Raw genomic sequence first — 26,896 nt, forward strand, 5'->3', positions numbered from 1 at the left:
TTTCTGATGAGGAAAAATCAGACTAAGTCTTGGGACTGTTATGACAAAAGACTAAACGCAATTGTTTGTTTTGTCAATCAAATGACACAACACTGGTGTGTAATATTTTTTATTAAAACTGTAAAAAAATTCTAGACATCAAAAAGGCAGCCACGATGATTGAGCAGTTTTGGATAATTTTTCTAGAATACTGTTACCACTGGGTGTCATGCTTCTCCTGTTCTGTCGACGAGCTGCTGATTGGCTAAAACAGACCGTCACCCTCTACGTGCCTCAGTGACGCCCAACGTTTACCCACAATGCAGCGGGTGATGTCTGAGGAAAGATGGCGGAAGGAGGAGCGGCTGATCTGGATACTCAGAGAGGAGAGGTCGCAGCACTGTTGAAAACACCGCTAAGAAAGGGAGACACTTGGTAAGGCTTGAGCTGATAGCTTTTCAAAGATACCGCGTGGCCGTCGGCTGGCTCTGCCGGAGCTGTCAACGGCATGAAGGATAAGAAAGCCGAGGTGACGGGCCGTGTTGACAGTTGGCTCCGAACTAGCTAACTGGAGCCTGTCATCTTCATGTATGTCAGCTTGGCATGCTAGCGGTGGTTTAGCCATCGCTGGATGCTAAATTGTCAGTGATGAACGATCGACCCCGTATCTTTTACGTTAAATGTCTTACTCTGGTAATTACATTCGTTACTGCCATTTTAGTATCTCGTCTTTTATCTGATGACATGATCTCAGTGAGGGTACATTTCGATTGTCTGCTCTAGTTAGCAGGCTAATAGCTAATTAGCTAGTCTAGCGAAGGTCCAAGTGGTTTGCCAGGCTTTGGGGTTCATCCGTCGGCTTCTGCAGGGCGGAGTCGGAAAAGAAGCACCTGTCAAAATCACAGAGCCAGCTGGCCAGGCATGCTGCAACCTGAGCTGACGTCTCCGTCAACAGTGCTGCTGTTACAATTATTAATCTGTGTCAAAGTCAGATTTGTGTAGAGAACTGGCAGCAAGGTAGCCTTCACCTGTCCATGTATTTCTGTTGTCACCGTTTAATATGTAAAAAGAAATACAAAACCCTTGGTTTACACATTAAAGATCTGTGGCCCTTAAACAATCTAGATTCAATCTGATTAGCAGTGTCCCATCTTGCTGTATCAGAGCTGAAATCATACTGCTTGCTTTCTGTGCAGGTACCTGGTGGACAGTCACTGGTTCAAACAGTGGAAGAAATATGTGGGATTTGACAGTTGGGATAAATACCAGATGGGTGACCAGAATGTCTACCCAGGACCAGTTGATAACTCTGGTCTTCTCAGAGGTAAGACAGATGATGCATAACCTCCTTAGACCTCCGATCACCATCATTATTATATAGTAAATATTGTGTGGCTTTTAACACCCCTGATCCATGGTCAGTATATCTTTATCATTCTGGAAGTAGCAACAAAGAGTTCAGAGGAAAAGGGAACAAAAAACAACATTGTTGACTGGCTCTATAGAATAGTTCTTTTCAGGGGGAGGGAGGGAGGGAGGGGTGTTCATAGAAAGCTCTCCAGCGTACCTTTTTCTTTGTTTGTTTTGTGTCGTGTGAGACAGTCAGCGCAGGGTCGCTGGTGTTAAGTGTTGTCCCATAATGTGCTTTTCCTCCCTCTGCCTGCCTGCTTCTTTCCTCATCCCCTCCCTACCTCTAGATGGAGATGTGCTGGCCATCAAGGAGCACCTCATCGACGAGCTCGACTACATCTTGGTCCCAACAGAGGGCTGGAATAAGCTTGTCAGCTGGTATGGACTGACAGAAGGTCAGGAGCCAATTGCACGAAAGGTAAGGGTTCAGTCATGAGAAAAAGACTATGAGTTGATTTGATGAATGGAGAGTGTTCCACACACTGCATTGCATAACCACCAGTGAAGGCGGTTTCCTCTGGTGCAATGTAATGTTTGCAGTTTGTAGCTGTGGTGTGTATGTGTGGCTTGTGTTGTGTTGGCATAAAGAAATGAGCACTAATGTGACTGTTTGATCAGGACATGAGGAATACAACACAATAGTAACAGACATTTGATGCAACAGCATTAATCATCAGACACAGCCAAATTATACAGGAGAACTACAGTAAATCTTCATAATACTGATATGGCTCCACTGCTAAAAAGAAAAATAATCTTAAAAACATTTAGTTTGTTTGAAATACTGTAGGCTTTTGTGTAACCACAGGAAATGCTGTTCATGCAAATGTATACCTTGCATGAACAGGAAAAGAATAATTGTGCTTTCCATTCATTTGCTTCAGCTTTTCATTCATTTCTATCATGAAATGCACTAATTTATTTTAGTATTAATACGTACTTTCTCATAATTTTCAGTAGAGTGAAACAAACCATTGAATGGCTGTGTGTGTGCTTACAGTTGATCAGTTAGTAGAATACTTCATGATGGCAGCTACAATTTAACAGGACCTACAGTATCAAATCCCTGCTTCAAATCTCACTAGTCATGGCATCATGGCTGCTAGAAGAGGGTTCTCTGTCATCCCCCCTCCCCACCCTTCCTCCACTGACCCTCCCATTTTGCCATGTATGTCGTGGGACGTATCGGGTGGCCATGGGGTTTCTATTTTCAGGCAACGTTCTGGATGACTGAAAAGCTACATGGAGCGATCTACGAGACACAACATGCAGGAGGTTCATGATTTGTTTTCCTCTTCTTTTTTTTTTTAAAACTCTTTGTTTCTTCTGTGGGGTTGTCATCCTGAGGTGCATGGCAGTTGAAAAGGATTCAGGAGGATTGTAGTCATGGGTTTGTCGCTGTTTTCTTCCGTTGTCCTCTTCTGATCTGATTGCCAACACTGGCGGAGTGTTCCTGTGTGTCCTTGTTTTTTGAAGAGGAGGAATGCCGCCTGAGGTCATACTGAGAGAAGCAGCATGGACACTTCTGAGAGGAGTGTGAGAGGCACAACCAGTGTGGGAGGAGTGGGGGTGGGTGGGTGGGGTAAAAAGTTTTAGCTCAGATCTGATTTGAGAAATTCTGTCAGACTTTGCCGATGAGTTGGGCTTTTGCTTTGAGTTTACAAACACAAGTGTTGTGCTGATGTGGTAGGATTAGCCCATTGGGATTTCGGGGTATGGTCAGGGGAGGGTCGCAGAGCTGTGAATCTGAGCTGTGTACATGTCTATTGCAGTTCTCGAGAGCTTTGTGAGGTTGGTGCTGTGTGTATATATGTGTTTGTTGGAGGGGCACAGCGGTGAAATAAATAGGCTGGGACCCCTCAGCTGTTTCCACGAGGTGCTGCTAATTTAGGCTCTTCACTCTGACTGTGCTCATATCAGGACACCAGATGAGTGGCAACCAGGCCAGCAGACTGTACTTTGTTCTCAATGAGACACAGAAGCTAGTACAACCCCTAAATTTACCACACACTTTTCATCAGCTCAGACAGCTAATAAATGATCAGAACAAGGTAATGTCACAGGTGTGTCTGATGATACTATAGCACGCTTACTACTCCCTCTTCAAAGAATAGCCTGCTGATTTTGTTCCATGTTTGGTTAACAAGCTGTGGGGGCTCCATTTTTGTGTCAAGATAAGCAGGAGTGTATTTTTTTTTTCATCTGATATTGTGATGTTATGGTTTTGACCACATTGCGCCTTATGTTTGGTTTAACACGTACGTGTTGCAACATAGTGTTTTCAGGTTTCACTTGGTGCAAACAGCTAATGTATTCCATATATGACACACAGCTAACATTAAAGAACTGTGCTTTTCTCATTAGAGCCACTTTTGCATAGCAAGAATAAAATGCAAAGTTTCTGCTAAAGCTTTATAAAGTCTGCATGGTCCCTTTTTTTGTATTTGATTAATAATGGATTCTTTAAAATTTTGTTATTATGACAATTAATAATTTCTCTGTAATAATTTCCCTGTAATTTCCAGGTGGTGGAACAGGGTATGTTTGTGAAGCACTGCAAGGTGGAGGTGTACCTGACAGAGCTGAAGCTCTGTGAAGACAGTAACATGGACAACGTGATCACCAGACGCTTCAGTAAAGCTGACACAATAGGTAGGCCTGAGTTCCATGAAGTTACAAGTTAATTTAAATTGTGTCACAGTTCATATTTTAATGACCTGGAATTTCACAGATTTTATTGTAAATGAATTGCTTTTAAAACTTTAGTTAAAACATTAATTAACAACAACATTGCGTTAGTGTCTGTCAGCCGTGTGCCATCACACCACAATCTTAAGCACAATAGAGTAATTCACTGTTTGGTTCCTCCTTTGCAGGTCTTTTCTCTTACCATTCTTCAAGTATGTGTAGGTGAATTCCTGGCTGTTTCTGTTTTTAACCTTATAATGTGAATCACACTTTGCTGCAGATATGATAGAGAAGGAGATGAGGAAGCTGTTCAGCATCCCTGATGAGAAGGAGACCAGGCTTTGGAACAGGTACATGAGCAACACCTTTGAGCCACTCAACAAACCTGACAGCACCATTCAGGATGCTGGCCTCTACCAAGGACAGGTAGGGGCTTTTCTAGTTTTATCTTAAACTGTTTGAATATCTCTGCAGGGTTCCTTTCCTGGAGTCAGCCAAAAAAAGTGTTTGACAAATATGACATGCTATGTGTGCAGAGTGAAAAATGCTCTAGTTTCAGTCGGCCTTTTGGGATATCTTTCCCTCATTTGTGCTGTCTGGCATTCTGCCCTTTTGGGCCACAGTAAAGTGGTGCCTTACAAAATCCTAATAATTCGATTTTATTTGAATCTGTATCCAACAGGTTATAATGACCTGTAGAGGGCAGTCTAAAAATGAAAATCAACTGGATAACTTTATTTTCAGTTCTTTATGATATGCCAAAACCTCATTTAAATGCTGCAGATTGTGATGAGTTTCTTTTTACGTTCTGTGAAAGTGTGGTTCTCTTTAGGTGGTTTTCTTGTCTTTTTCCTTGTTGCTTTTTCTATTATCAACCCATTTTCTCTCCTGAGTTAACACTTTGCTAACCTTGTATTTTAGGCACAGAAATAAAAAAACCTTGAAACGTGGGTGGCGGAGGACACCAAAGCAGGAATGTTTATATATGAAAATAATATACCACTGATCATTTAGCTCACAGTCTGTCCTGTAATGTGACGATCACGGCTTTGAAACCCACAACATCTGTGTGTCACCTGCCACGCAAGGGAATTTACCTGTCCTTGTAAGCCGCTTAAAATGTGCACGCAATTCCTGGCATCCACCAGGCAGTCGAGTAGAGCAGACACGTCCTCTATACAAGCTTAGATTATTGTAGACACCTGGCTACAGTGAACCAGCAGGCCTCAGATCAGCAGCTGTCCCAAAGGATTGTTGAACCTCAGACAAATCCTCGCTTAGTAACAGGTTGTCGGCAATGGCACGTGTTTACAGTACGTAGAAATATAGAAGACAACTTTTCCTTTGTGTTTATTTATTAAACACAATCCAAATAACCCATTAATTGTGCTTAAAAAAAAATCACTGATCCAACCTAGTGGAAGCAGATGGAGCCCTTTTATCTTTCTGCCATCTCCCACAGGTTCTTGTAATAGAGCAGAAGAATGAGGATGGGACATGGCCCCGAGGCTCCACGGCACCCAAGTGAGTGAATGGTGCATCTCCTGCCGTATTTTGCTTTGTTGACTGAAGGAAAGAAAAGTTGCCAGAGAAATAGAATGCAGTTTTTACACTGTATTCAAACACACCAAATATATTGAAATATTACACATAGGCAGTCTGTCATTGTAATGCTAAGGACTCTTTTACTTGTTCAGAGGTGACACAGCACCAGAATTCCTTATCTGGGAAGCTGTCTGAAACACCTTTCACTGGAAACTGAAAAATTACATTTGTAACCTTTTTTTTTTTTAATTTCCCCTGTTATTCCACTACAGCGCCTCATCATCTTCAAAAATTTTCTCTCTCTATGACTTTGCGTCGGACTACCTCTTTTGCTTGACCTTTTGTTTGCTGACATATCCCTCCGTTTATTTTAATTCATCTCAGTTTTATTTAACTGACACACGCGCACCTTTCTGGAACAGCTCCTTATTTTCTCTAACTCATGATCTATTCTTTATCTTTTGAAGGTCATCTGGTGCTTCCAATCTCTCTGCTTTGCCAAAGATCTCGCCTTCATCTCTCACAAACAATCATAACAGCAGCTTCAACAGCAGGAAGTAAGGCTTAGTAGCGGGTTGAAGAGCTGAGGGGTGGGTGCCAACAGCCAGATAAGGAGCCTGGAGTGTTGCTCAGTAAACGTCAAAACGTCAAATTAACCTCACAGAAATTTTAAGATTGGATTGGCTCAAAAAATGGCAGTGGGCTAAAGAAACTTGTGACTTCAGTCAGATCTATTTGAACTTTTTCTCAGCTGTTCTGCTCAATATACGCTCCAGTAACCCAATTTGAAGCTGGTCTAACTTTGTATTGTACAGGTCTCTGTCTGGCTGTGGTTTGGGGCTTAAAGCTGTCTCATGATGATGCAGTTGTAAGAGCTGATAGCAGGGAGGGGGAAGGGGCTTATGAGGGTTTTATCTCTTTTGAAATTTCTTCAGCCACAGCAGTGCTCTCTATAAATGGCTGGCCGGTGCCTCTGGTTGCTTTGGTCAATATTTCAGTCTAATTTTCTACCATATAGATTAATTGTGCTGGCTAGGGCTGCATGATGATGGTTAATGTGATAATTATTTTACTGTCTCACTCTCGTACAACAATCATTTGCAACATTCAACTAATCAAAACGTTAGCCATGCATGTGGGGCACAGCTACAAGAATGAGTCACACTTGGGATACACCGAGGTATCCCAGGATCTGCTTTAATGAACTCTCTTTCATTTTCCAATTTAGAAAGATTGTAAATCTGATCAGTTTTTCTCCTTTGCTCATTACTATGTTTTTTAAAGATGATCCATGTGAGATTTTTCAACCCACAGCTCCTCATTCAGAGCAACATTATATTTCACCTTATCTGAACTGGGCCAGTCCAGCATAGCAGCAGAGATGCCAATGTAGACAAAAGGGTAAAAGTAATGCAGTTATTCTGCAAAAATAATGCACATTATATTACTATGTAATGTGAATGATTTTTGCCGTGATAATTTTCTGGAGTTGTAAAATCCAGTTTTATAAAACGTTGTGCAGTAGGCCTGTGACGCCACACAGAAGTCAGGATGTTTAAGAAAACGTTTCATTCATTTTCAACAGACAATTGTGCAGATTACAATTTGTTACAGCTTGTTCCACCTCGTGTCATTTAAATCCCCTGAGGTAGTTGGTACAGCTGTAGTACATTAAGTGATAAATAGTGAACATACATTCTCACAGGTCATAGATCATGGGGTCATATTTTTATGCAGAGCTGACTGAAAAACAAAAGGGAACGTAGGTCAGTTGCTTCAGTAATGTATTTGTCCCTGACTTCTTTCACATCTAGAAGCTGCTTAGAAAAAGCTGCTGTTGTCCTTGGCACATATGGGAAGTGCTATTTAATGTGCGTTAACGTGTTTGACATGTTTACACTCGCAGACCATACCAATGTCAAACTACGGTGTCACACCGTCCTCATCTGACCTTCCACTCGCGCTCCATCTTTGGTGTATTTCACCAGGAACCCGAAATTTTTCCACACAGCTAATTAGAAAGAAGCAGCCTGTTACCTGATGCAGTATTCCCACACCAACAAAACACCAGTGATGTTTTAATTCACTTTAGCTGTTAGTCTGAAACATTGACCGTTACCCGAAGGTAAAGCTGAAACATCTGGATTGCCCCCTGGTGGCAGGCTCAAGTACAAGTCATAAAACCCTCTCTCTTAATATTAGCAGAGGGAACTTTGACCAAAGTACACATCACATAAAATTTTCCCAAAGATGGTTTCTGTTATTTGAAGTAGTTTTTATCATGCTGATATATATTCAAGGATTATTTTTTTTAATAAGTTGTTTGGTTTTAATTAGTTATTTGATGTTTTAGAAAGGGGGTGACATGTCATGACTGAGTCAGATGGTAGTATGGAGGGACCTCGATCCCACAGCTCCACCAACTAATCATCACTGTGCAGACTCTGGCTCCAAATGATGTCATCAGAGCAAGATGGCAGTGCTCATATCTGGAATATGTTGCCGTCACTTTTGTAAAATCAGAAGAAGTGGAGATGTGTTGTCCATCTTTATACATGTCAGTAGTCTTAAAGCAGCTTTACTTTTTATTGTGTTTGTAATTACAACTTGCAGTACAACTTCCATTTCCAAAGATGGCATCGTTAAGATTTGACTGCTCACAGCCATCTTTAGTCTTGTGTTAGTTTCATGATGCAAATTCAACTCTTCTAACCTTGGCCTCCCTGGAGTCATTACACTAACTGCCCTTGCCTGTAACAGAAGTTGATATACCACTTCAGATGTTAAGAGGTATCACAAAATTTGCAAAAAAAAAAAAAAAAAAAAGAAGTTAATGTTTAAAAATGAAAATCATGGTTTATGCTCAGTCATGCAGCTCGAGTGCCAGTCTACATTTTTTGAAGCTTTAGTTTTCTTTACCATCTCAAAACACTTGTGATCAAACCACGATTACAGCTCACTGTCTATCTGTCCTGCATAAATGAAGCTTTGCCAGCAATGGGACCCAGCGGCACTGTGTCACCCTCTGCAAGAGAGCACTGTTCAGCTGTGGGTGGAGCTTTCATCACTGCTGTCCAGTGGATTTTACTGTCCCCTCCTTCCACCTTCTGTTTGTGATTTACTGCATGCTGGAGTGTATATGTGTGTGCGTGTTGTAGCTGTAGACGTTCTGCATTGCATTTTTTGATACTGTTGGAACGCAGACATAATAGACACAGCTGGGCCACCCTGAAAAATCAATATTGACAAAGAAGGAAGGTGGTGAGGTGAGCCTGTCCTTCATACACTCAGTGAAAAGAATATCTCTCCATCTGTTTTTACAGTACACCATACTGATGATTTTTGCAGCTGGGAGTGTAGGTACATTTCACAGCTGATTCACAGCTCTGCTTTATATTGTTTGATAAAGGTGGCATATCTCTTTTCCTGCATAGTGTTTGTGGATTGTGGAAAGCACAGAGTGGGTGACTTGGGAAAATTAGATCTTCACTCCCAGCAGCTCTCCTGTGCCTGATTCACTGTAGTGGCAGAGCTGTCGCTTTCTTTGAATTATGCATAGGGCCTCTTTTTTTTTTCCATAAGAAGCGTTCCCACATTACGTAACACTTGTCTTTTTGATTTTGCGGTTTTCGGCCTGGTCGGTTTAGCCTCGGTAACGATGCTCTGGAACAGCAATAAGTGTCACTATCCTACTAGGCGGTGTCCCTTGATTCTGGCAGCCAGTTTCCCTCTCTGGTCTCTTTACCTCTCCTCTCCCCTGAGCTCATTGCGATGCACTCGTTCTGCAGTCTTAAGTGACCTTCAGAATACATTTCAACTGCTCCTGCTCCTCTCATCGTCTGCCTCCACACACACACACACACACACACTGGTCCAGATGATGAAACCAACCCTCTGTTCAGGTTTTAGTTTATTTATTTAGATCCTCCCCCTTTAAAAGCATATGCACAGACAACCAAGGCATATTAAAGAGGATGAAAGGGAGTGTCAAAGTGTGCTTTTGACTTTAGAGGTTGCTGACGGTGTCCTAGGGTGTAATTAAAGGGTGAGAGCGACAGTTTGGATAAATTATGTGTCGTATGAGTGAATGTGTCGATGTGTGTGTGTATATCTGTGTTTGGGGTGGAGTGGGAGCGGAGGGGTGGAGAGATACTGAGAGAGAGTCAGGCCTGTGCATACTGCAGCCTCAGCTGGATGCAGTGGATCAGCTGCTCCCTCCATCCCCATCTCATTTCTCCTCTGTCACCCCCCCCCCCCACACATACACACACTGTCCGCCCCTCCCCCCATTCTCTCTCTTTCTCTCTCTCTCTCTCTATGCACCTCTAGCTTTGGTAGCAGTAGTCTTGAGCATCCTTGCTGCTGATGCTGCTATAAATATCTGCTGGTAGCCGTAGAGCGGCAGAGAGCAGCAGGCAGGCCAGAGGGAGGAGCAGAAGACCAGAGGACAGGACAAGGGGAAGGGATCTGTGGCAGAGAAGATAACAAAATGACAGGCGGTCGAGTTCGAAAAAGAAGAAGGGGGGAGATGAGAGGAGGGGAGCTGCTTAGTTAGCTCTAAGAAAGAGGAAGAGGAGGTATTTGTATGTTCTGTGGTGTAGTTATTGGCTGTTGCTGGACTTCATATTTAGGCCTAAACTTGTTTCGGACTATACCCAAACTGTCGGTTGGAGTTGAGCTGAGTCAACATTCAGACCCAACAGTGGAAACTGGAGCTGGAATTTTCCTTCCTGGCCTCTAACAACCAGGCTTCACATGTACTGGAACCTCCGACCTCCGAACTTCGACCTGAATCCCATCAGAACCCCTTCCAGGTGGCCAGTTGTGCAGTTTCGCGTGGAGATGCGGGCCAGGGCGGGGCTGAGATGTCATGCTCCTGTGTTGCTGGTGGTGCCTGAGGCCTGAGGCAGTGGAGCTGGACAGCAGGAGGGTGGACCACCACCGCGTGCTGACCTGCGAGGCCACTGCCTCTGCCGCCATCACAGCTGTTTCCCTTGACCAGTGGGAGACAGGAACAACCAGCACTGCCTTGCAGCCCTCCCAAAGGTCTGCTGAGTGCTGCAGTTGGGATAGCTTTAAGCTCTCTCTCATTGTCTAGGAAGCCATTATCTAGGAAGGAGAGAGTCTTTTGAGGGTTCCTAGGTTTGGATTGTAGTTAAGATTTTTGGGAGCTGTATGTCTGCCTGGTGGTATATTTAGTAACATACTTGAGTGTATTAACAACCTCATCTTGATTAAAAACAGTATATACCTGCTTGACTCAACATAAATATAGCATTATTACCTTTATGTGTACCACAGGACCTTTCGTTTGCTTGTAGCAGTGTGACTAACCCTATTCAACCCCATATGACCTGGTTGTTTGTGCTTTGTATTTTTATTGCACAGTGTGAGAAACTCGAGCTATAGTCTGCCGTCCTACCACCCCTACAGCAACAGCTATGACTACTCAGACCAGAGCAGGCAGAGCGAGCGCTCGGGCCTCTGTGGACTCTCCAACCTGGGCAACACCTGCTTCATGAACTCTGCAGTGCAGGTAACAGCGTGCCTTCTGGGAGCTCAGCACAGTCTAGGAAAGTACGGAAAGTTATTCTGATTCTCCCCAAGTCTTCAAGGGTTTGTTCACAGAATCTAGAAGAATGTGGAAGTGGAGTGCTGCAGAAATGAGAATGACTTCACTTTATACCTTCAGGCCAAAATGTAGATGCATTTGACCTCCATGTCTGTGTGCATATCTTTGCGGGTGTTTTAACATTAATGTTTCCTCTTCTTATTATTACCCTCTCCTCTTTTTGCTCACCCCTCTCCAGTGTTTAAGCAATATTCCTCCACTGACGGAGTACTTCCTCAAAGACAAGTACACGGACGAGCTGAATGAGGACAACCCATTGGGCATGAAGGGGGAGATTGCCAGAGCGTATGCTGAGCTTATCAAGCAGTTGTGGTCGGGCAAATACAGCTACGTCACCCCAAGGCCTTTCAAGGTGATTATCTCGAAACACTCAAAGGAGTTTTGTATGTTTGGGTCACTACCCAAACATTGTGCTTTTTATACATTTTTTGGTCCATAGAAGTGGTAAAATTGTGACACATTAAGTAGCCGTTATCTCTATACTCTTTTTTTATTGTTTTTTTTGTCCCCATGTGTTTTTGATCCTCCAGACTCAGGTGGGCCGCTTCGCCCCACAGTTCTCGGGCTACCAACAGCAGGACTCTCACGAGCTGCTGGCCTTTCTCCTAGACGGCCTTCACGAGGACTTGAACCGCATCAGGAAGAAGCCCTACATCCAGCTGAAGGACGCTAATGGCAGGCCTGACAAGGTGGGATAAGGATAGAAATGTGTTAAATTGTGTCCAGATCTTAAAATGGTAATTAAAAATGAAAGATAGATGTTTTATAAGGGACATCCTATTTATAAACAGATTTATAAATAGACAGTCTGGTGCTAATTTGTGCTTTGCTGGTTATTTCAGGTGGTGGCGGAGGAGGCTTGGGAGAACCACATAAAGAGGAACGATTCTATCATTGTGGACATATTCCACGGTCTTTTCAAATCCACCCTTGTTTGTCCTGTGTGCTCCAAGGTCTCTGTGACCTTTGATCCTTTTTGCTACTTGACCCTGCCCCTGCCCATGAAGAAGGAGCGCACACTGGAGGTCTTTCTGGTCAGACTGGACCCTCTGGCTAAGCCCACGCAGGTATTATCCCCAGAGTAGCAGCTAAAGTATAGCACCGTGACATTATGACTTCATGCAAAGGCAAAAGTTGACGGTAACCTGTTTCCATTTCAGTACAAGCTGACTGTGCCGAAGGTGGGCTACATCTCTGACCTGTGTACCTCCCTCTCCAACCTGTCTGGAGTGCCTGCTGAGAAGGTATAAACATCACAGTGAGCTTTGCTCCAGATGCTAATCCTGCTCTCTTTAAACTGTCCCTGCTCACCAGCAGCCAACGGGGAAAAATGTTTGTGTCCTTCTCTTGTAGGTCAATAAGGACCTGAATAAGAATGCAATAAAAGAAAATAAAAATACAAGGAGCAAATGAAACAACACTTTCTAGCCCTGACTAGTTAATTAAACTCAAAGTTTTCCCCAAAATATTTAATTATACTCAAAATTAATTTTAACACTGCTATGCCAGTTTACTAAACAGCCTTAATAATATGTCATACGTGAGTTTTCTGACTACTTTTCTTTTATACCGTAGATGATTGTCACTGACATCTATAACCACCGCTTCCACCGGATCTTTGCCACCAACGAGAACCTCAGCAGCATCATGGAGAGAGATGATATCTATGTGTGAGTGTTGAGCTTGTCAGGCACGCTCAGTTATCCAAATCTTGAAACCACATTATGTAAATTTTGACTTGTTTGAAGTTTCTTCCTTTCTTTAACTTTTTCCCTTTTCTTTTTTAAACTGATTTTACACCTAATGCGTAATTTTGCCAGCCTGTTGTTTTATTGTTTTGATTTTGACTTCAGAGATTTAAGGCATTGAACAGAATGCTGCCCACCCATTAAAACTGTTTTATTTGCCAAGGGCATAAATAATAAGGCATTAGGATTTCACTCTTGCTGCTAACATCAGAAATGACCTCTCTTCTCTCTGCAGATTTGAGTTGGCGGTTAACAGGGTGGAGGATACCGACCACGTAGTGATCCCAGTGCACCTGAGGGAGAAATACAAACAGTCAGGTTATAACCACACCAGCACGCCTCTCTTCGGACAGCCCTTCCTCATTGCCGTCCCCAGAACCCTCAGCGAAGACAAATTCTACAACATGCTGCTCCTGCGTCTCTGGTACATCCAGTTGTCTCAGTGTTGCATCATGTAGTCTCTGTCGAGTGGGGAAAAAAAAAAAACAGGCTCACTGCTTTTAGAAATAAAATTATTTTTGTGTTTGCAGCCGTTTTGTCAGATCTTCTGTAGAGGAGGATGAAGAGGACTGTGAAGAGACGCAGCCATCTAAACAACACACTGTCAATGGTAACGCCACTAATGGACTGCTGGAGGAGGGGTCGCCGAGTGAGTGCCCCAACACACAGACACACACACAGATATGGACCTTTTGGAAGGTGTTGCTTTATTCATGTCAAACAGCATTTATCATTTCAAGCAGTTCAAGTGTTTTAAAAATCTTCTCTGTCCTCCCTCAGGTGAGATGGAGACCGATGAGCAGGACGACGAGTCCAGTCAGGATCAGGAGCTGCCCTCTGAGAACGACAACAGCCAGTCAGAGGACTCTGTGGGCGGGGACAACGAGCTGGAGAACGGTGTGGTCGGTCCTCAGAACTCCACCAAAGGCCAGCAAACAGCCGGGCACAACAGAAAGAGACTTTTTACATTCCAGTTCAACAACATGGGAAAAACGGACTACTCCCTCATCAAGGAGGACACCAGGCAGATCCGCTTTGACGAGGGACACCTACGGCTAAGTGGTAGGGACCGAGACGCTGGGAAAATGAAGAGTCAAAAGTCCTAAAATATAACGATCAAATTATTCTTTTTTTCTATTATTTTTTCTGGTGTTATTGGAGATATTCAAATTCAAATGCTGATCTGGATAATATATTAATTTAGAAGCACAGGAAAGTAAACACCAGAATTTATGACCTTGTAAGTCAAAATAAGTGAGTGATGACTAATGTTGATAGTAAAATTAAAAATGACTCATCTCATTTGTGCTTCTACAATCTGTTCACCTTTTTACAGATCGCTCTTATCTTTCCTTGGACTGGGAACCAGAGATCAAGAAGAAGTACTTTGATGAGACTGTTATCGAGGTAAAGCCGATATCAGAGCTCAAGATGCTCTTTCAGATATCCAGCTTGACAGTATTAATGCAGCAGATTAGCAGTCTGCCATCTTGTCACTAAATATGGACAATGTGACCCAGACAGGAGCAGCAGGAAGTCATGGTACTGGTCACTGTCTGGTAATCCAGAGGTGGCAGATTTGATGCTGGCAGCAGCCGCTGCATCCTTTAGTGTTAAAGCGCCATCTTGCCGCAATGGATGATTTGTTTGTGGCCTTAAATTATCCATACATAATCAAATAAGTAAAGTGTATAAGTAAAGTTTTATCTGACTTGTTCTGTTTTGGGAGAGGGACGTGGCAGGACACAACAGAGCCATGAAAACTGTTTCCTAACAGCTTTATCTGCTTGTCTGTGCGTGACTGCGAGCAGGACTTTGACAAGCATGAGAGCATGGAGTACAAACCTCAGAAGAAGGCTTTCTTCAAGCTGAAGGACTGCATCGAACTGTTTACCACCAAGGAGAAACTGGGAGCAGAGGACCCATGGTGAGAAACACTGTACACTTGCCACGTAGGCAAAAAGTTTACGAGCAGGTGGTGACAGCTGATATCAGCCCAGATGATACAATGCATGGGTTCAGCTGCGTCTGCTAACATGAAATTTACCCATGTGGTCTCGCAGGTACTGTCCAAACTGTAAGCAGCACCAGCAAGCCACGAAGAAGCTGGACCTGTGGTCTCTGCCGCCGGTGCTGGTGGTCCATCTGAAAAGGTTCTCCTACAGTCGTTATATGAGGGATAAACTGGACTCCCTTGTTGATTTCCCACTCAGGTACACACACATCCGTGCAAGGAAACGGCAATAAATCACTGCAGCAAGTCTTGTGTTTTCAGCAGCGTATGCATTGTTTCTGTTTTGGTGTAGCTGTTTTACTTCCACTTATGGTATTTCAGGACCTACAGTGTAAACATATAAAGGATGGAGATTCAGTGAATAAATCATGACTTGCATAAAGCATGTGACTTAATCATGCAGTAAAGAGGTGACAAATGCCTGAAGATCAAAACAACAGGCCTGTGTTGAATGATGAGGTGACTGTAACCTTCCTCAAATGATGAGGTTCTTTGAAGTCAGTCATCTCGCTGAATAATGCTTAAAACTTTAAGACTAAGAGTCATAAATTTGCTCTTGATTTTTTTCTTCTTTTTGTGAAAAGAAAAAAAAAATATTGTGGAAACAAATGTGCACATTTCCATAAAAATGTATTGTTGTGTATTCTCCAACACATTTCAGTCTCATTTGCACTATTTCACATACGCATCTCAGTTAAGCGTATGTGGCGCATGATGACTAATGACTAACTGTGTTTCCAGAGACCTGGACATGTCTGAGTTCCTGATCAACCCCAACGCTGGGCCCTGTCGCTATGACCTCATCGCCGTGTCCAACCACTATGGCGGGATGGGTGGAGGCCACTGTAAGATGCTCCGCTGAGCGGTTTCACTGTTGTTTCATGGCTGCTCTCTCTGTGTCACGCTGGCATTATGCCGTTTTGAATTTTTGTCGACATTGCAACAGGCAGGAAACGCGACGATAGCGTTAGTGGTGATTGGTGTGTGTAGGTCATTATCAAGTGGAGCTCTGTTTTTGTGTGACGCTCACCACAGGCATCACAGCTGGGGGCTCGCTGCATTTTACATTGTCATTCTGTTTATTATTGTAGCCAACAATCTGCTTGTTTGAATATGCTTTTCACTGTGGTAACCACCAGGAGTTGTCAAGAACAGGAGTGTGTATGTGTTAGGTAGATCCCTTCCTCAATACACACATGTAATCTGGTTGCTTTTGTCCTCACTTGGGTGTCCTTTTAACAGCATATGTGGTAACGTGTCAAATAACAGTGCCCATACTGAATAGAATCTTGTAATCACCTGTGAAGATGAAAACCTGTATAACACTACACTTCTTGTCCTGCACAGATACTGCTTTCGCCAAGAACAAAGACGACGGAAAGTGGTACAACTTTGATGACAGCAGCGTATCCTCTGCTAACGAAGATCAGATAGTGGTGAGTGTCCTCATTTGGCAAAGCCAGGCAATAACCCTACTGCATATTCCTCAAAGGCCATTTTGGTGGACACACATTAGGATGGGTCATTTCATCAAAGTAATCGGGACTTATTTTGACATTGCAAAACCATCTGTTTTCTCAAAGATGTCCGACTTTGACGCTTCCCAAAACAGGACCAGTAGGGCACCAGAAAGTCTTTCCTGTGTCTGTTTCTGGACAGTGTGTGATATATGTGACATGTCTCATTAAGATGTGTTGACAGTGGTGGCTATTGAGAGTGGTTGTAAAGGCTTTTGCGCCTCACCGCCCACTGATAATTCCCCTAGACATACAACTCCTAAATAAATTCATCTGTCAGATTCAGTACAATCACAGCTGATACACTTAATAACATGCATGTGGGTAACCGACACCTTTCTGCTGTTGGGAAAGCGTGAGAGAGTCCATGCAGTCAGCTGTTGATAATGTGAGAAATAGAACTATCTCCAGACTTAGTTCAGATGGACTGATTACTCATCCTTTGTGTAACCAATCAGAATTGAGGAGGTTCCTAAATTAGGTTTGTTTTGGGAAGAATGTCTGCTAACATTAAATCCTCGGGGTACGCTGTAATTAATACAGTCTGTAGTATCCTGTTGACTCATTATCAAAGTTGCAAAAGTTGCATGGTCATGTTATTAGAAATTTAAGTGTTGACTCAAGTTACAGCAGTGAGCTCTTTGTGTTGCTGAGTAACTTTGTTGTTGTCTTTCCTGCAGTCCAAAGCAGGCTATGTGCTGTTCTACCAGCGCCAGGACACGGTCAAAGGCACCGGCTACTTCGCCCTCGACCGCGAGGAAGAGGAAGAAGATGAGGACGAGGAAGAGGAAGAAGAGGAAGAGGAGAACATAGGCAAGGGGCGGCAGGAGAGGAAGGCCGCCTCCTCTGCTCAGGGCGCCTCATCCGCTGCCGGCGCTTCCATCCAAAGCGACGAGGAGGACTTGAACGAGAACAGGCGCAGGAAGAACGACAATGAGCAGGAAGAGGAGGAGGAAGAAGAGGAAGAAGAGGAGGAGGAAGAGGAGGAGGAACAGGCACCCAGTCGGGACGTCCCCATGAAAACCAACTGAGGCAAATGAGGACAGGAATCAATGGAGAGAGAGACTAGGATCTTTCCATCCAAAGCCATATGGACACACAGCATGGCAGCGGGCACCACCGGTCCCACCCAGTGGCTCGGACTTGGCCACTCGACAGGCGGGGCCACGGCTGGGATGACGGCTGTCAGGTGGGGGAGCTGTCGGAGTACGCAACAAAAATCAGGGCCCTCTTCTGTGGTTGGATCACTGTGTGCGTGTGTCTGTGTCGAGTGTGTGTGAGTGTGACATCACGACCATTTGTGGAAGATTTGCTCACCTGCTCTCTGAAAAGACTCACCGAACAACATGGAAGAATGATTTCGAGGCTTCACAGTACTTTGGTGTCGCGCTCTGAATCTCCCTCTTACGTTTTGTGCTTCTTTGTTGTTGTTGTTGTTTTTTTGTTGTTTTGAGAGAAAGTTTCTTTGAGAGCATCGTTTGCATATCATTTTATTTCATTTCATTTAGACCTTGTAAATATTTTAAACACTGAGTTATATTGGGTTTTCATGATGCGCTGAAATGTTTTGAACTTGCACAATCAACCATCCACCTTTTTTTTTTTTTTTTTTTTTTTAATGTATCATTGCCAGACATACTGCAAATGTGTAATGACTTTCTCAGAGGGTTTTCTCACATAAAAAGCTTAGGAAGCTGCCTTCAGCAAGCCAGTGATGGAACGTGTCTACAGTCTAGACTCAACATGGACAGGGTCACGCTCATAGTTGTGTGGTTTTATAAAGTGTCCAACAGCCAAACTATCTTCATTTTGTACTGCTGCTGTGATATTGCTTTTTTAAGACAGATTATTAGCATATTGGCATGAACTTTAGAGGTTTAAGGTCCGGCTTTTGCTGTCTCTCTCTTATCTCCTCTGTTGATCATTTCTATTATAAACCTAAAATAAAGCGAAGATGTTATCCAGCTAACTTCACAAAGTGATCAAACAGATCTCAATTGTGCGTATTTTGAATGAAAATGAATTGGCTAAAAAGTGTTTCAGGAGTTCCAGAAGCGCTATGTCTTAACTCAACATAATGCACAGGAATGGCAAGAAATATGCGTTTGAAAGTTAGCTGGTTAACTCGGACGTCCTCAGCTACGAATCTCCTCTTCCACACTCCCTCTTAGGCTATTCATACGTGGTGTTTTAAAGCTTTACCACAGCTCTGCACTCTTCCTCCCCTTCATATTGGAGGCGCTGTGAGATTAGAAACATCGGTGATTTCGCTGACATCAGATGGGTCATCTCTTGTATGCATCACCTCGGCCTTAACTCTTAATCTCAGAGCAGTCGCCTTTTCTTTGCACATCACCGTCGACACCGTCTTTCTTGCACGGCCCTTTCACATGCCAACACACGTGTACAAATGTCCATATTGCTTGTCTGCTTGTTATATCAAAGCCACGGCATCTCCAGCATTTTATTTTATAATCCACAAGAGGGCCAGAATGTATGCTGAATGAAATGAACACTGACCGGATGTATGTGGCTGATGCCTTTTTTGATTCTCCATAGGGCCACATTTGTTTTTTTCCTCCTTTTTTTCATGGCTCCCTTTCTTGGTTTGATTGGATGTGATTGTAATGGGTTCTTCGCCTTTGATATTAGCTGTACGAATTCACGGGAACTGCTGAATGCATCCCTTTCCAAAGGAGGGAAGAAAATGCATCTTTGTGGTCCTGAGCTTTGACGATGGGAAGGGAGGGAGGGGAGGTGGACAAAACAAAACAAAAAAAAACAAACACAAAACTGTGGGGTGAGTCTGCCTAAAAGGCCCTTCAGCTTTTGGGATGATACAGTGAAAATATTGTGTGGCAGATCTTCGCAGGTTATTCCTCCATCAGTGTAACTCATGACAAAACTATCCTCCATGGTGGAGTGTTATGTTTTCTTTTACTACCTGTTCTTTCCATTGTAAACAGCATTAGCGTACCTGTTGTCACCTCAGAATATTAGCTGTGTACCATGCCTTTCTGAGCATCTCTGTGCTTTGACTTGACTGTGGGCTTCATCGCCTCGCCGCTGCCTTGCTTTTTGGGCGACTCACCCCATCCTGACTGAGATGTGATTGCTACTATAGGCTTATACAATACTGTACATAAGAGTTCACTCTGTGAGTGCACATTTGATAAAGTTTATTTATTTATATGTAAGCATTTAATATTGAACAGACAATATATTTAAAACCTTGACAAGACCTGAAATGTCAGTGGAAGGGGGGGTGGGGGTAGGGTGGGGTGGCGTGAGTCCACATATACACACTAGTTTGCAAAGTCTTGCCTGTGCTCTTGTCAGGGAGGGAATATTTTTTAAAAAAAGGATGGTTCTGTTGTTTCGGGACTTTTTTTTGTAAAAATAATCCGGACATCCTTGCATGACGACATTGACGGGGGTTCCAGGTTTGGCTGCACTTGAGTTCACTTGGGTTTACATTTGAAATGTGCATGTGTATTTATACACAATCTTCAATAAAGTTGTGTAAAGCTTCCTATGTGTTCTGCTCTGGATTTCTTCACTGTGCACTGCAGTGTCTCTTGCGTGTAGTGTGTGTGTGTGTGTGTGTGTGTATCTCAGTTTCTTTTTGCACAACACAGTCTCTGATGTGCTGTGCTGTGTATTTTTCATAAGTAACCCGAGGCACAGTTAATAGTTATATCTATATATTCTGAATAAGAATAAAGTTAAAGGGAAAATAGCTCTTTTTTGTTAATATAAATGAGGTCTCGATGTTCTTGACCACAGCGGAAAGAATCTTACACTTCAGTTTCCCCTCTGACTCCTGTCTGTCGGTTTTCTCCTCTGCAGGAATTTAAAAGGCACACACCCTCCTCGTAGTTTTGTGTCTCCCCCTCCCTTTCTCTCTCTCTCTCTCTCTCTCTCTGTGTATCTTTCTGCAGGTATCTCGCCATCCAGATCTTCATGTTGAACTGTAGCCGGCTCTATGACCAACCCAATGTCTACTGTTCACATCTGCCTGTCATTCATTCTTTTGTGCACCGACTAAACATACATGAATAATACAGCAGTTCATTCTAATTTCATTATTATAATTTCAGTCTTGTGAAATGCTAAAACCATATTGAGGTGGTATCAAAAATGAAACTAAACAGTTGGAATTTTGTTTTGCTTGTCTTTTTAGTAATGTCATTCTCATGTTGTTAACTGCTTTCCTGCCTGTACAACATCCATTGCACATCTGCCCGTCCTGGGTGAGGGATCCCTCCTCTGTTGCTCACCCTGAGGTTTCTTCCTTTTTTTTTTTTCCTGTTAAAGGTTTTTCTGGGAGTTTTTCCTTAGTCGATGTGAGGGTCGAAGGGCAGAGGATGTTGCTGATGTTATGTCAAGCCATTTGAGACAAACTGCTTGTAAAAATGGGCTATACAAATAAAGTTGACTTGACTTGACTGCCATTTTATTTTCCTCTCCTTCTATCCCAGCGTGTGCAGCAGCTGCGGGCTGATCTGTGAGGAGGAACACGGTGTTCTCTCCGGGTTCTGACGGGTTCTCAGCTCGCTCACAGCTGGTAAGGTTCCTCCCTCCCAGTGCAGCGGCTCACGCTGCTGACCAATAGGAAGGAGGAGAAGGACCGAGTGTGTGCAGAACAGAGGATCACTCGTCAGGAGAAAACAGCGACCAGCGCACCCTCAGTGAAAAGTGATGCGGAGCAGAAAACACGATGAATTTAACATAAATACATATATTTAATATATCGTTTTAACATTATCACAGACATTACGCTGTGCACAGTAAAGCTCGAGTTGTGATAATACAACTGAATGAGACACCTGTGTATTCTTATCCAGTTTGTATGCTGATGTTGATTCAATATGATTATCAGTGACTTATCAGTAGTTTCAGATTTGTCCCATCAAGAGCGTATCAGAGTCACTGTGATTAAAAAAAACAAAACAAAACATTGCTTATGGAGGAAAACATCAACCAGCAGATGGTTATCAGTTTCACTACACAGAGGTTAATCAGGAGAATTTCTATCACATGTAGATTTTGTGTCATGTTGACATTGCAAAGCGTCTGGCCGGTGATGGTCTGGTACGGCTTCCTGAACACAAACGAGATGGAGGTGATCTTTTGAGTATCACCAGCTGATGGCGCACTCTGACAGTTTCCTCTCTCCTGGTGATTTGGAAAAGCCGTCAGAGTGGGACCTCTGTGTTTTCTCTCTTTCTCCGGTCGTGCCTACACCCTTCCTGACGTTCCCCGCGAATTTTATCCACGCCGCTCCGCCAGTTCCACTCATTTTCCTCACCTACCTGACATGCGGTATTTTTGGGGAGAGAAAGGGCAGAGAAAATGGCACATCACTCCGCTTAGGATTCCGTACAAATTTTTTTTGTGCTTTGAATCGAGTGGGTTTAATTCCGGGACAACTTTCCCTCACGACGCATGGAGAGAAACAGACAACAATAGATTATAAAACAGTCTGCTGCAGTTCATCTGCAAGGTGAAGGATTCGGTTTGGAATTTGTGCATTCATTCAGAGCCAACAAAATCCCGGTAATATTTAGATAGAATTACAGCCATGAGTTTATTGTGACTTTTTGGTACTCTGCTGCTAATATCGTGGTTCATTACGCAAACAAAAAAAATGCTATGATAATACATTTTTATACAATATGTGAAAAAATATATTTGTATATTTCTGTTAATTAAAGCTGGTAGATATTGTGTCGTGATTATGGATGTTTACTCGCAGTGCGGTGGTTTGATGTCTCCAGACATTTTGCAGATAATAAATTGTTTTCTTCGTTCGACTCATTCATGTTATGCTTGCTGAATTTTAATGTCAATATTCCAAATAACATTAGCACCACAGTCCCGCAATTTTAGTGGTCTGATAGCGTTGACTGTCGCTTTTGCCACTCAGGGAAACTGATGGAGAGCCTCGCCGTCCTCACCTGCCATTTGTCATTTTCACTGAGGTCATCTGAGGAGAGTAGCGGGTGCAGGAAATATGGGAAAGGTGCAGGGGGTGTTTTTTTTCCCCCCCTTTTGGGTGGGGTTTTTGTCTTGTCGTTTTGCTCGCACGCCAGTTTTTTCGTGCGCTTTTACGCACAGCGTCAAACACCGAGAGCGGAGATTCTGACTTGAAAGTGGAGTGAAGACATCTTGAAAGAGGACAAAAGAAAAGGCAAAGAGCGCCTGGAGCCAAGCGCTGGTTGAGGTAGTAGTTTGTGCTGTTGGTCGGGTTGTCATATTACCCCTTGTGGAGATGACTGCGCAATCTACTGCCTTGCCGGCGCTGGTGACTTGCGACAGAGAAGTCCAACCGGATCAGCGTGAATGAACCGAGCTCACTGTATTTGTTAATAGACTAGACTGAATGGGAATAAAGGCGCCTTCATAATGACCACGAAGGTGTGACCTTGTTAAAATGAAGCTAAAATATCCCTTTGTTTAGATGCTACTTTTGAAATAAAGTGATTTTAATGGGATGTAACACGTGGTTTGGGTTTACTTCTTTCCAAGCTTTTTTTTTCGCTCTAATGAGCCTGAAGGACATCAGAATTGTCCAAAGAAAGTCAGAATGTGTATCCAGAAGTCAAAGGAACTGTTCACTTCATATGTAAATGCCTATTCACCGCACTAGAATTCACATTTGGACCTGTACAACTGATACAGAGCACCCGGAAAGTATTCACACCGCTTCACGTTTTGCACATTTTTTTTTATGTTACAGTCTCATTCCAAAATGGATTAAATTCATTTTCCCCTCAAAATTCTACACAAAACACCCCATAATGACAGAGGGAAACAAGTGTGCTTGAACTTCTTTGCAAATTTTTTTTAAAAAAATATTAACATGTACATAAGTATTCTGAAGCCCCTTTGGCAGCAGTTAAAGCCTCAAATCTCTTTGAGTATGATCTTGTAAGCTTGGCACACTTATTTTTGTTTCTCCAACTCTTCAGTGCAGAACTGAGCTCGAGCTCCATCAGATTGGATGGGGAGCGTTACTGCAAAGCCATTTTCAGATCTCTCCAGAGATGCTCAATAGGGTTCAAGTCTGGGCTCTGGCTGGGCCACTCAAGGACATTCACAGAGTTGTCACTGCCACTCCTTTGTGATATTGACTGTATGATTAGGCTCGTTGTCCTGTTGGAAGATAAACCTTCGCCCCAGTCTGAGGTCCAGTGCACTCTGGAGCAGGTTGTCAGCAAGGATGTCTCTTTACATTGCTGCAGTCATCTTTCCCTCAATCCTTACTAGTCTCCCAGTTCCTGCTGCCGCAAGACATCTCCACAGCATGATGCTACCATCACCATGCTTCACAGTAGGAATGTTATTGATGAGCAGTGCCTGGTTTCCTCCAGACATGATGCTTGTCATTCATGCCAAAGAGTTCAATGTTATATTATGAGTATCTTATATTAATATTTCATCAGACCAGAGAATTTTGTTCCTCATGGTCTGAAAGTCCTTCAGGTGCCTTTTGGCAAACTCCAGGTGGGCTTTCATATGCGTTTTACTGGGGAGTGGCTTCAATCTGGCCACTCAACCATACGGACATACTGACTGCTGCAGAAATGGCTCTCCCCTCTCCACAGAGCAACACTGGAGCTCTGTCAGAGTGAGCATTGGGTTCTTGGTCACCTCCCTAACTACAGCCCTTCTACCCAGATCACTCAGTTTAGTTGGGCAACCAGCTCTAGGGAGAGTCCTGGTGGTTCCAAACTTCTTTCACTTATGGATTATGGAGGCCACTTCCCCAGATCTGTGCCTCAACACAATCCTGTCTCAGAGGTCTATAGACAATTCATTTGACTTCATGGCTTGGTTTGTGCTCTGACACGCGCTGTCAACTGTGAGGGCTTATATAGACTCCTGTGTGCCTTTCCACATCATGCCCAATCAACTGAATTTACCACAGGTGGACTCAGCTCAAGTTGTAGAAACCTCTGAAGGATGATCAGTGGAAACAGGAGGCACCTGAGCTCAATTCTGAGTGTCATGGCAAAGGGTGAGAATTCTTATGCACATTACGTTTTTTGGTTTTAATTTTTAATACATTTGCAAAAGATTCAAGCAAACTTGTTTCACTTTGTCATGAGGTATTTTGCGTAGAATTTTGAGGGAGAAATTTAATTGAATCCATTTTGGAATGAGACTGTAACATAACGAAATGTGGAAAAAGCAAAGTGGTGTGAATACTTTCCAGATGAAGTGTATGATATGATATGATATGATGACTTTGGGTACATTTAGAGAGTGTAAGAAAATTATTAGGGGAAAGGGGAGTATTTATTTTTTCTGAAGGGATTTAAATGTTTTGGGAGTGACAGACAGAATATTTTGTAAAAAGGATGCTTTATTTTCTGTGTTGCTAATCCAAATGCTACTGTCTGATATAGTGTTTATGGAAAAAAATCAGAAACATATTTAGGTCTCACTTGGACTACATAAATTTAAATTCTTGGTGAACTTGTACTCAATAACGACAAACTGATTGGTCCGAAGAACAATATTACTGTGAGATAATGTGGAGAAGTTCATACATGTCCCCAACCTTCAGCTGGTAGCAGTAGGAATACACCTAATGATTTAAGTTGGACCAGTTAGTACTAGTACCTAACAAGTTAATCAGGACATTCAGCTGTTTCTATTTGCATTTCTTCTGCGATTAATGTTGATACAATACAGGAAATTAGTTTGGGATAATGGCTGGTGGGCTTTAATCCAGGTCATCCCCGTCATCATTAAGAACTGTGTTGTTGTTATCGTGCACATTCAGTGAGTCCACAGTCTACTGAACAAATGAAGCCTGTTCGTTCAGCATGTTTCCAAATGTTTGAGATTCACCAACCACTCTGCACTCTCCACTAATGAATCCCTCTGCTCTCAAAGTCTAACCAGTCTTTAGGAGGCCAGTTGAACATGTTTGTTTTGCTTTTCCCGCAAGGAGAATTTGGGAATAGAAACAGCAACAATATTGATTGGTGTTTCTGTTCTTGATACTTAAGATTGATTTGGTCTTTTAAGTGATTTGGATGGCAAACATTATGATTCTGTTTGGCTTTGGTGGGCTTTAAGTTTACCTGACATTCAATTTATTCTTTTAAATGACACAAGCTACATTTTTACACCAATCTTTAACATTTATTTTCCTTTTTTTTCAATTTCTCAAAACGAAACACTGAAGGTAAACATTGCTTTTCCCCAAAGTCTAGCGTTGCACAACGAAACATTAAAAATATTTCTTTTTTGATCTTTTAGTTATACAAAATGTGCATTTCACATTCACAAATAAATAGTTTGAGGGTAGCACAATGGTCACTTAAAAATGGTTTCCCAATGGGCTTTTAACTTCCTCTTTGCTACAGAAAGAAACAAAACTCGTAGGTAGTAAAAAACAACAGCAGCTCCTACTTTTACAATACAGCAACTTCAAAAAGGGCTGAAGGGACAAAGTAAACATCCATGTCCAAGGTCTTCCCGAACACAACAATCTAGTCCCATATCATTACAAATGTAGTGGAAATAATAATCCACCTTGGTAGACTCAATGCTTTTAGAAAATCACTCTTAACAGCTCTTCCACTTTATCTACACATGAGAATTGAACCTGAGTTGATGTGCAGCAGTTGGGTGGCACAACGGGATGATAAATATAAATCATATTAATTCTTTGACATTCACTAAGAGAAAAGGCTTAATGACAGATATAACACATTCTGATGCCCCGTTCAGACGTTGTCTTGGCATGTTCACAGTTCAAAACATTCACTCTCTACGTCAGATGAAGTCTGATTGTTTGTAATCGCTCGGTTGAACTGGGACACATGCTAAGACAATGCTCATGTGGTGGCAGGACAGTTTTGACTAAACAAAGAGAAAATAAATAAATAAATAAAAACATTCAATAAATTTAAGAAAAAGTTCTATAAAAACTTGGGAACTAGCTTGTTAGATAAAAGAACAGAAGCAACAGATACAACAGCAAACAAAAATGATGTATTATAATACAATACTTTTAAATGAAATACTTCTTTCATGGAATGTACAGGAGGAACAATGCACCATATGAAACTCAGGCAAACGTAAGCGACTGCTGCTTGGAAGAATGTAGGTAACTGTTGCCTGCAAAAAAGTCCAAGCTAAGATGATAAATAGCCCATGTAACACAATGGCACATATCAGGTAGCGCAAAGCAAAAGTTCATTTTGGGAATTTTGGTTATCTTCTTTCTGGTAGTGAGTTAGTTGTTAAGATTGATACCACTCTCACGCCTGCATGCTAAACATGAAGCTAATGTCAGGAAACGGTTAGCTCAGCCTGGTACAATGGTTACAAAATCCTCTAC

At 42.7% G+C, this 26,896-nt stretch overlaps 1 protein-coding gene across 3 annotated transcripts; it reads left to right on the forward strand.

The window, feature by feature from the left end:
* Window positions 1-284: 284 nt before the first annotated feature.
* On the forward strand, window positions 285-20,065 carry LOC124053712 (ubiquitin carboxyl-terminal hydrolase 15-like). 3 transcript variants are annotated; one of them, XM_046379132.1, is made up of 22 exons: window positions 285-414; window positions 1,176-1,303; window positions 1,677-1,807; window positions 3,915-4,041; window positions 4,358-4,503; window positions 5,540-5,601; window positions 6,090-6,179; window positions 11,011-11,158; window positions 11,433-11,606; window positions 11,785-11,943; window positions 12,097-12,321; window positions 12,415-12,498; window positions 12,830-12,924; window positions 13,238-13,426; window positions 13,533-13,651; window positions 13,783-14,064; window positions 14,339-14,409; window positions 14,814-14,929; window positions 15,066-15,215; window positions 15,758-15,861; window positions 16,364-16,452; window positions 17,214-20,065. In XM_046379132.1, exons 1-22 carry the CDS (start codon window positions 326-328, stop codon window positions 17,562-17,564), a joined length of 3,129 nt encoding a protein of 1,042 aa, XP_046235088.1. In that variant the 5' UTR covers window positions 285-325; the 3' UTR covers window positions 17,565-20,065. The 3 variants fall into 3 exon arrangements, with proteins under 3 accessions (XP_046235088.1, XP_046235089.1, XP_046235091.1); XM_046379133.1 differs by lacking the exon at window positions 6,090-6,179 and having other exon boundaries at window positions 294-414; XM_046379135.1 differs by lacking the exons at window positions 285-414; window positions 1,176-1,303; window positions 1,677-1,807; ... (2 more) ...; window positions 5,540-5,601; window positions 6,090-6,179 and adding an exon at window positions 8,447-10,668.
* Window positions 20,066-26,896: the final 6,831 nt, after the last annotated feature.

Source organism: Scatophagus argus, chromosome 22 (assembly GCF_020382885.2).
Source record: "Scatophagus argus isolate fScaArg1 chromosome 22, fScaArg1.pri, whole genome shotgun sequence".
Classification (NCBI taxonomy): domain Eukaryota; kingdom Metazoa; phylum Chordata; class Actinopteri; family Scatophagidae; genus Scatophagus; species Scatophagus argus.